At 43.5% G+C, this 10,235-nt stretch overlaps 1 protein-coding gene across 1 annotated transcript; it reads left to right on the forward strand.

Moving 5' to 3' along the window:
• Positions 1 to 5,973: 5,973 nt before the first annotated feature.
• Positions 5,974 to 7,163, forward strand: LOC133372024 (uncharacterized). The gene is made up of 2 exons (XM_061600221.1): positions 5,974 to 6,410; positions 6,740 to 7,163. Exons 1-2 carry the CDS (start codon positions 6,043 to 6,045, stop codon positions 7,128 to 7,130), a joined length of 759 nt encoding a protein of 252 aa, XP_061456205.1. The 5' UTR covers positions 5,974 to 6,042; the 3' UTR covers positions 7,131 to 7,163.
• The last annotated feature ends 3,072 nt before the right edge of the window (positions 7,164 to 10,235 follow it).

The following is a 10,235-nucleotide window of genomic DNA, read 5'->3' on the forward strand; positions in this document are numbered from 1 at the left end:
GAGTCAGACCCTGGGCTATGAAATATGAAAGTATTTAATCCAATATCTGCTTTTCTGGGAGTAAAGCCATTTCTGGGAGTAAAGCATGTACCTGGAGTAAACCCAATTGAACTCCATTAGGACTTGCTTTTGAGTAGACATGGTTAGGATTGTGCTGTAAATTAATGGGACTTGTGAGTAAACATAGTGCAGACTTGTGTTTGTGTTGTAAATCTCTCTCCGTCCAACCCTATTTTTAAAGAAATTAGGCAGGGTTTATCACAGTTTTTATTATGTAGGAAACTAATACCGTATATTCCGGCGTATAAGACGACTGGGCGTATAAGACGACCCCCAACTTTTCCAGTTAAAATATAGAGTTTGGGATATACTCGCCGTATAAACTATATAAGTCTTATATAAGGTAGTTTACTATGCTCCTAAATCCAGGGATTATCACGTGGCCCAGAACATCGCCCCACTGAGGAGGGGAGATTTCGATTGATCTTCTCAGCGCCCCCCTCCCCAAGTCTTTTCCCTCCAGATTCTGGCTGGAAACCCCACTTGGGACTTCCCCGTCCCCTTCTCTCCAACCTGCCTCACCTCTCTCTCTCTCTTTCTGTCCCTTCACCCAAGTGGACAAGCGTGGCTGGGGGCTCACCAGGTCCTCCTGGGCGCGGAGGAGAAAGGCCAGCTTCCCTGCGCGGATGGGGTGGGCTGGACAGAGGCGGAGGTGAAACTTTGCCTCCTATTTCAGGCTGCTCCGGGTTGAAGGAGGAACCTCGCAGTAAGATGGCTTTGCTCCCTCCACGCATCAGCCTCCAAGGATCGTGCAGAAGGCAAGACGGCGAGGAGATCATGCGCTGGAGGACCCAGACGCTCCTTCCCAGATTTCCTGCCTTTCTAGGAATCAATCCCTATGATTTAACCCTTAGAAAGCCAGGCAGGAATCCAAGGCGGCCGCGCTTGCTGTTTTAAAAGGTTGTTGTTATTACTGGGGAACTCCCTTGGGGGGGGGATTCTTCCTGACCCGGGTCACTAATTTTTCCTGTTTTTCGTCTAACGGCCATCAGAGAGACCGCGGCTGCGGTTCTCTCTATTCCCAGCGGGAGCTTGCGGCTGCAGCTCCCGCCGTTACCCCCCGTTTGCCCAAGTTCTCCCCGGGAGCCTTTTGTGGCTTCTCCCTCCTGTATCTGGCCGTTTCGAGTCAATTCGTCTCAGGCTCTGCCGAGGCTTCCCTCCTCATGGCAGTAACGCCGGTGCGAGTCAATTTCATCTCAGGCTCTGCCGAGGCTTCCCTCCTCAGGGCAGTAACTTCTTGAGCCTCGCTGCGTTGCCTTCCTCGCCGTGACGGTCTCTCTGGACGGCGGCTGCGACTGCTTCCACTCCCGCTGCAGCTTTTTTTTTTACTTAATTTTCCCGCTCTTTTTCAGCACCCGGCGTATAAGACGACCCCCGACTTTGGAGAAGATTTTCCGGGGTTAAAAAGTCGTCTTATATACGGAATATACGGTACCCATTTTTTTAAAAAACGAATGAAGTTTATTTATTTATTTATTTTTATTATTTGATTTATATCCCACCCTTCCTCCCAGTAGGAGCCCAGGGCAGCAAACAAAAGCACTAAAAACACTTTAAAAATCATAAAAACAGACTTTAAAATATATTAAAACAAAACATCTTTAAAAACATTTTTAAAAGCTTTAAAAACATTTTTTTAAGAAAAAGTTTAAAAACATATTAAAAAGCAATTTCAACACAGACGCAGACTGGGATAAGGTCTCAACTTAAAGGACTTGTTAAAAGAACAAGTTCCTTATCACTTGAGGGTGCAGTTTTCCCTGGTTGAGTAAGCCCCATTGAATACATTGGGACTTGCTTCTGAGTAAACAAACATAGGATTGCACTATAAATATCTTTACAGTTTATATAAATAAACATATTTGATAGTCATGCTTATATAAATATTTTCATAGAATCATAGAATAGTAGAGTTGGAAGGGGCCTATAAGGCCATCAAGTCCAACCCCCTGCTCAATGCAGGAATCCAAATCAAAGCATTCCCAACAGATGGCTGTCCAGCTGCCTCTTGAATGCCTCCAGTGTCGGAGATCCCACTACCTCTCTAGTAATTAGTTCCATTGTTGTATGGCTCTAACAGTTAGGAAGCTTTTCCTGATGTCCAGTTGAAATCTGGCTTCTTGCAACTTGAGCCCATTATTCCATGTCCTGCACTCTGGGATCATCAAGAAGAAATCCCGGCCCTCCTCTGTGTGGCAACCTTTCAAGTACTTGAAGAGTGCTATCATATCTCCCCTCAGTCTTTTCTTCTCCAGGTTAAATATGCCCAGTTCCTTCAGTCTCTCCTCATAGGGCGTTGTTTCCAGTCCCCTGATCATCCTTGTTGCCCTCTTTTGAACCTGTTCCAGTTTGTCTGCATCCTTCTTGAAGTGCAGAGACCAGAACTGGACACAGCACTCAAGATGAGGCCTAACCAGTGCTGAATAGAGGGGAACTAATACTTCACATGATTTGGAAACTATACTTCTGTTAATGCAGCCTGATACAGCATTTGCCTTTTTTGCAGCCACATCACACTGTTGGCTCATATTCAGCTTGTGATCAACAACAATTCCAAGATCCTTCTCACATGTCGTACTGCTGAGCCAAGTATCCCCCATCTTATAACTGTGCATTTGGTTTCTTTTTCCTAAGTGTAGAACTTTGCATTTATCCCTGTTGAATTTCATTCTGTTGTTTTCAGCCCAATGCTCCAGCCTATCAAGGTCCCTTTGAATTTTCTTTCTGTCTTCCACGGTATTAGCTATGCCCCCCAATTTTGTATCATCTGCAAATTTGATAAGCATGCTCTGTACCTCCTCATCCAAGTCGTTAATAAAAATGTTGAAGAGCACTGGGCCCAGGACCAAGCCCTGTGGTACCCCACTCATTACTTCCACCCAGTTTTGTCATGCTGTGTCCCTATAAGTATCCAATTGCATACTATGGTTGTACAATACTTCCTTTACATTTTAAGTATGCCTTGGGGTAGTCATGGTTCTCCATTGTTTTCATCCTGAGGGGCAGATAGGCTGAGAGATGGTGAGTAGCCCATGGTCACCCACTACACTTTATAGCTTATTTCCATTTTGAAAAATTAATTAAAACAATTTACATGCAGGCAAAATTTATTAAGCGGATTCACACAATATGTGTAAAGCACATCCAACTCGCATTTAAAGTGCTTGACTTCCCCTAAAGAATTCTGGGAAGTGTCATTTCCCCCTCACAGTTATAGTTCTCACCACTCTTAACAAACTGCAGTTCCCATGATTCTGTGGTGGGATTCATGTGCTTCAAATGGGTGTTGAATGTGCTTTAAAGGAATGGTGTGGATCTGCCCTAGGTATGATGTTCATTCAAGAGTGAATTGAAAAGAACAATTTTAAAAGATACTTCTTACTCTTACTCATTTTTCAGACCTCTTTCTGAAGTAAAGGGTCAAATCTGTAAAAACATTTGGAGCAGCCACATTAAAAGATAAGGGCAGGGTATTCCAGGCAGGGGGTTGCCAACCCTGCTTGGATATGGATGTCTTTGCAGAAGAACCCTAGTCAAGGTTTACCAACAGCACAGTCCAAACTATATCTACTTAGAAGTCAGTCCTGTTGAGTTCTATGGGGCTTAATCCCTTAGTAAGTGTGTTTAGAATTGCAGCCTTCAGGAGCCTCCATCTTTACTCCCCAAAGCTCCCATCTAACATCTCCACAACACTAGGCTCCTTTGTCTCTGCTGTGGCCTTCTGGTGACTGCCCTAGCCTGAAGGCACTTAACCCTTCTTGCTGAAAGCAAGTAGGCTAGATTAAATGTTCCCTACCCAGGCTCATATATATAAAAGATAAAAGATAAACGGCATTTTGTCAAAAGTATTTTTGTCTACATTTTATACCTCATCCTTGGTTTTCCAAGCTTGGCATGGAATGCTTCTCATACAGAATTAATTTGAAATGCTGCATATTTATTATCATAATCATCATATTCAAAATAAAAAATATATGTACTGCCTTCAAGTTGATTCCAACTTATGGTGTCCCTATGAATAGGGCTTTCATGAGGCTGAGAGGCAGTGACTGGCCCAAGGTCACTCAGTGAGCTTCATGGCTATGTGGGGATTTGAACCCTAGTCTCATTTTGTTCTCACAACAACCCTGTGAGATAGTAGGTTAGACTGGCCCAGGCAGGGTTATTTAGTGAGCAAAAATGATGCAAATAGGATCTCTTTTAATTGTGCTATCGACCTGCTTACTTCCACTCTGACTGGGGGATCTTGCAGCATGGGGAAGAGATGGGGGCACATCACAGCTGAAGGTCACCCATATAGGAGCATTATCTCTTGTTTATTACAGAGACGCCTATTGCAGGTTTTGCTGCTGAGAGCAGCAGTCAGTTAGTGCGGCCACTTGAGTCACAGCTTGTTGATCCTGAGGAGGCAAAACTAGAAAGTGAGGTTCAGAAAGGAGGCCCTGTGCACGAGGAGGAGGAGGGCATGAAGCAGTGCCAGTTGCCCACAGCCACATCTGCAGAACAGCAAGTACCATGGTTTGGCTTTGAGAAAGCTTGTACATTTGTGAGCCAGAGTGGGGAAAATGTTGTTGTACGATGCAATTACTGCCTTCCAAGGATCAAAAATCTGAGATCAGCTGTTTCCTCCTCATCCAATGTGAAGAAACATTTTGAGGTAAGCCTTTGTCATGCTGGTCCTCAAAGAGTGTCCATTGTCTATTTATGTTTAAATTGTGAAGTTCCTCTTCCATTTTTTCTTGGATTCATGCTTTGTTCTTCTTCCTCAGAGGGCACACCCTGAGAAGCTGAGAGCAATTGAAGAAGCAATAAAGGCAAGGAGACGTGGCCTTCCTGAACCAATGCATGACACCCCTCCTCCCAAAATGCTGAAGCAGCAGCAGACAACCCTTGAGAGGTGGGGATCTGGCAGGGAGCCTGTCACCCAGAGCAATCTCGACAGGAGAATCATTGATTTCATTGTAGAGGAGACATTACCACTTCAGACTGTGGACAAACCATCATTCATTAATCTGGTTTGCATTGGACTCCCCAAAGATCTCACCATCATATGTGCCAAGACTCTGAGAGACAGAATTGAGAAGAGAGCATGCCACATGAGAGAAACTCTTGCAAACCGAATGGGTGCTGTGGCATATATAGCAACCACTGCAGATTGTTGGACCAATGGCAAGAAGAGTTACTTTGGGGTAACAGCCCACTGGATCAACCCAACTACCCTGAAACGTGAGGTCGGGGCTTCAAGCGTCTTGGCTTGTAAGGGTCTGAAGGGGCGCCATACATACGATGTCCTTTCAAAAGCACTGCATGATGTACATGTGCAGTACAGGATCCACAACAAAGTTATGTGCACTACTACAGACAATGGCTCCAACTTTGTGAAAGCGTTCAGAGTTTTCATGGCCAAAGAACCAGTGGAAGCTGCAGGCACCAGTGACGATGATGGTGATAACCAGGAGGAGGAGGAGGCTGAGGTGGAGTTTGTGCCTATCTGTGAGATCCTGGACACAGGACCTGAGGCAGAGGAAGAAGCTGCAGACTCAGGAGAGGATTTTGTTTTACCACCACACCAGAGATGTGCTAGCCACACCCTCAACCTTGTGGCAACACAAGACATAGAGGCCATGCTTTCTGACTCCTCCAAAAGTAGTCTTCTTGGTCCTTTCAAGAAACAGTTTCGTTCCTTGATGGGAAAGTGCAGCAAGTTGTGGTCCAAGTAGAAACAGTCAGTCCAGATTGCTGAGTATATCCATGCGCAATGTGGTGTGTATCTGAAGGTACCGAATAAGCAGAGCTTGCAAAAGTTACTTTTTTGAACTACAACTCCCATCAGCCCCAGCCAGCATGGCCACTGGATTGGGCTGATGGGAGTTGTAGTTCAAAAAAGTAACTTTTCCAAGCTCTGCGAATAAGACCAGGTGGAATTCCACCTTTGATGCGTTGAAGCAACTACATGAGCTCCTGTCAACTGTGCCACTAAAAATGCATGCCATAATGGACCGCTGCTCCTTGTCCAGGATCACAGCTGCTGAGATTGAAGTGGTACAGGAATACACAGAGATTATGGAGCCACTAGCCCAGTCCCTAGATATCCTGCAACGAGAGAACGGCATGTTCATGGGGTATTTGCTACCAACGCTCTGCAATCTGGACCGCAAGTTAGAAGGACTGGAAAACAAACCTGAGAGGTACACATACTGTTTTCAGCTGCTGAGAGGTGTGCGCGAAGCCCTAAGAAAGTGGTTTGCAGCTATCTGGGAGGACAAGAGGCTTCTTCTGGCAGCCTGCCTACACCCTCGCTTCAAACTAGATTGGCTGGAATCGTGTCAGGCCACCACCCATACCAACAAGTAAGAACATTAGGGAAGCCCTTTGGGTGGATTACTCAAGGGAAATGTTGTCTCAAGGGAGGCATCAGAGGGCTTAAGGTGGTAGGCAGGGGCTGGGCCTTTTCTTCCTGGGGCTCCTCATCACAACCTTGGGTTGCTGCAGGTAATCCTTAAGGGTCTGCTGTGCTGCCCCATGAGTGTGGTGACTTGGTCACCTTCCTACCTTCCATGTCATCATCCACAGGCTCAGGCTGGACCCTGAACCAGGGGACATGACAAGCATCAGGAAATGAAGAGCAGATGATGGTTTCCTAACTTATATGTGTTAACATATCCTCTCTCTTTCTTAGATACACAATGGAAGCCTTGCTGAAAGCTGAAATAAAGATGGGTGTACTTAATGAGGACAGTGATCAGTCTTCAGATAAAGACCAGGAAGGAGATGACTTAGAAGATGACTTCTTTAACTTTCTGCCCCAGGGCAAGAAGTCAGCAGTGGACACTGCGGAGGAGGAACTGGTGAGGTACCTGAGGTCTCCCAGCAGGGAAGTGTCATCACTCCATGGCTTTCCACGTGTGCTGCGGTGTTTTTTGCAGCACAACACAGGCATGCCTTCAAGCGCCGCAGTAGAATGCCTGTTCAGTACTGGTGGCAACGTAATGACTGTAAAAAGACATTCCTTGTCTGACATGCTCTTTGAGCATCTTGTTCTTTTGAGACATAACAGAAACATATTATAAAAGCATTTCAAGTGTAAAATTTGATTTCAAGAGTTGGGGTATCTTCATTGCTTGGGGGGATGTGAGATTCTGTTATGCCATTATGTTAATCTTATGGATAAAATTTTTTATTCTACTACCCCGTGTGTGTGTGTGTTTATTTTTAATATTGTTTTAGGCTTCTTAGATGTGCAGCAGCCAAGGCCAGCACCTTGTAGGAGTTTTTTTAAAAAAGTAACTGAAATGTAATTGTAGTGATTACTTTTGAGAAAAAGTAATCAGTTACTTTCAGAGCAATTGTAATTGTAACGGTAATTACTACTTTTTTGGGCCAAGTAATTGTAACTGTAATTTATTACTTTTTAAAAGTAATCTTCCAAGCTCTGCTATCAATATAAGGTTATGAAGATCTGAAAGAAACTAGTATTTATCTTCATTTTCTATTTATGTTTTCTCATCTACTTCTGTTTTAGAAACTACCTAGCTCCTTTATTAAATCCCATTTGTTCACCTGCACAAAAACTTATTTCACACTGCACAAACTTTTTATACTGCACGAAATGTGTCTAGCTGCCCATTGGAATAAATCCTGGGCCCATCCCTAGGTAGGGCCGAAACATCATTTATTTCAGCCTAGTATAATATGACCCTTCTCTCTCCCCATGAACTCTGGTCTGTTCTGAAACATTAGAATTGAACTGGTATCCTTTGGGGTTTTTTTAACTTTCCTTGTGTTTCTTTTTTTAAAAAAATGTTATTAATTTTATTACTATTTTCATTATTTTGTTTTATTACCCTTCACCCTACGGTCCCAGAGCGGGTAACAATAAGTTAAAATTGTGTTTAAAATTGTGTTTTTAAATTGCTTTTTAAAAATGTGTTTTTAAATTTGTATATTTGTTTTTAATATTTTTAATTGTTGTAAACTGCCCAGAGAGCTTTGGCTATGGGGCAGTATACAAATGCAATCAATCAGTCAGTCAGTCAGTCAATCAATCAATAAATGCAACATTAAAAACAGTTTAAAAGAGATTACCATCACAAGAATAGGATGGGTCCTAAAAATATACACCTCAAGTGTCAAAGGTCAGGGTAAGGAGGTGCATCTTCAACATACATTGAAAAGTATACAGTGAAGGTGCCAGATGCAGCTCTGTGGGGAAGGAATCCCACACAACTTAGGAGCTGCCACAGAATGCCCACTCTTGGGCTGCCACCCCCTGAACTTATGAGGGCAGTGAAACTACCAAGAGAGCCCCCTCTGCTAATTTTAACATCCGAGAGGGTCTGTAAGGAAGGAGGAGTTCTTTCAGAACAATGAAGATGAATATCAATATGTCATACTTTTATGTCTTTTCTGTTTGTAATTAACAGTTTGCCTTCATGACAGAAGTGCAATTTTTCCTTCTTTGTTTTCATGTGTCATGGCCCCATAGAGAACCTTTGGCAGGATTGGGAGAATGGAGAGTGCGTTACAGATGTTGTGGAGGGGGCCAGGAAAAACACAGGAGAAATGATTCCAGAAACCTTGAAAACTCCATGTCTAGTGAGTTAATTTATATCAGTAAACACCATTCGCCTATGATGGAGAAAAAGGAATCCTCACTGGCATCCAGCCCAGATCTAGCTTTTGAACAGACTCTAATGAACACACTGGATTTTTCCAGAGAGATGAGAGTAAGAGTAGTTTGTCAGAGCTGGAGACAACAATTGCTTTAAGGTCATGTAGAATAGAGAAAAGGAGGCTTCAGCTAAAGGAACCAGTGTCTTTCTCCAGAAGGAGCTCCTGCCTGGCAGCAAAGACTAGAAAGTGCTAGAGTTATCTTGGGCAAGTATAGCGCCCACCCACCTCTCTTTTATTTAGAGTGTATGGGCATGATAAGGTCATTGCGACAACTCTCAGTTGCTGCTTCCATATCTAGTTTGCACCTGTTCTGTATCCTGATGTGCTTTGTATGTTTTGATGTTGCATTCTTTTACTGACTACTGGAATAAAGCTCCATGCAAAACTAAGTCTTCTAGTCCTGAGTCTGCTTCTCTGGTCAGGAGCCAGGGCATTGTGTTGCGCTATAACAACAGTATAACAAAAATGCATTGCATTTCCTTTTGTTCTGTAGCAAAAGCAGTTGAATGTATTGTGTGAATCTTATCTGAGAAAACAAATTAAAAGAAAAAAAACAAGTAGGCACTGGTGAGATGGGCCCCACCCAACTATCAAACTTGGCCATAGGGGATGGGGTGGGGGATCACTGGCTGGATCCAGTTTTCCATCCATTCTAGAGTTTAACCAACCAACTTTTGTTTCAATTAAATGAGTGGTCAGGGAGCAACTTAAGAATGAGCAACATATGAGGTAGACAAAATATCAGGGCGGTGCACAGTGATATAAAAACATTAGTTGCATCGGTTTCACTTTTAAGGCAGTTAATGATAAATGTGATCCTTGAGTCCAAGAGATCTTTCATAAACTGTACTCCTGGAAAGCAGCAGACTAGGTGTTTGAATTGGCAGAGAGGTGAAGCTACCACCCCAGGATAAAAAACACTGAACTATAAGCCCAGAGCTTGGAAGTAATTCATTAGGAAAAACAAATTACTTGTAATGTATTACTTTATTACTTTTTTGAGGAATGAGTGGGTAATTTCTTTACATTTTGATTGTAATAGAATGAGTAGTAATTTTGTTACTGTTGAAGTGTAATTGTAATATTTCCAGCATTACTTTTGGGTGATACGGGTGGGGAGAGCAGGGAAAGTCCTGTGTTCCTCTGGGTTGTGGATGAAAATCATGTGCCTCAAACTTGGCTTCTGCACAGCATCACTCTTCCCTTGTGGTCTGTGGGTATTTAGGAGGCAATGAGAGAGAAGGTAGAGAGTGAGATGAGGGTGGAGAGAAAAGATGTTAAAAAATGGACAGTGGTGGAAAAGAGTGGAGTGGATGGAGAAAGGACTCAGAGGACAAGGACATGGATGTAGGAGAAGGAGGCAGCAGCAGCAGAATAGAGATGAAGAACTGTGGAAGTGAGATATGTGTGTGTGTGTGTGCAGCCTTTGCCACCCTCCCTGACTACTTTGCTGCATTTGTAGTGTCTTAACTTTTTTGCACCCCAGGGCAAAATGTTTGCTT

This window comes from Rhineura floridana, chromosome 17 (genome assembly GCF_030035675.1).
Source record: "Rhineura floridana isolate rRhiFlo1 chromosome 17, rRhiFlo1.hap2, whole genome shotgun sequence".
Lineage (NCBI taxonomy): Eukaryota > Metazoa > Chordata > Lepidosauria > Squamata > Rhineuridae > Rhineura > Rhineura floridana.

Excerpts from the sequence above, each read along its gene's own strand:
- LOC133372024 (XM_061600221.1), top strand. The coding sequence starts at position 6,043 with ATGCATGCCATAATGGACCGCTGCTCCTTGTCCAGGATCACAGCTGCT. Across the intron at positions 6,411-6,739 it reads GCCACCACCCATACCAACAA|ATACACAATGGAAGCCTTGC; the intron begins GTAAGAACATTA and ends TCTCTTTCTTAG.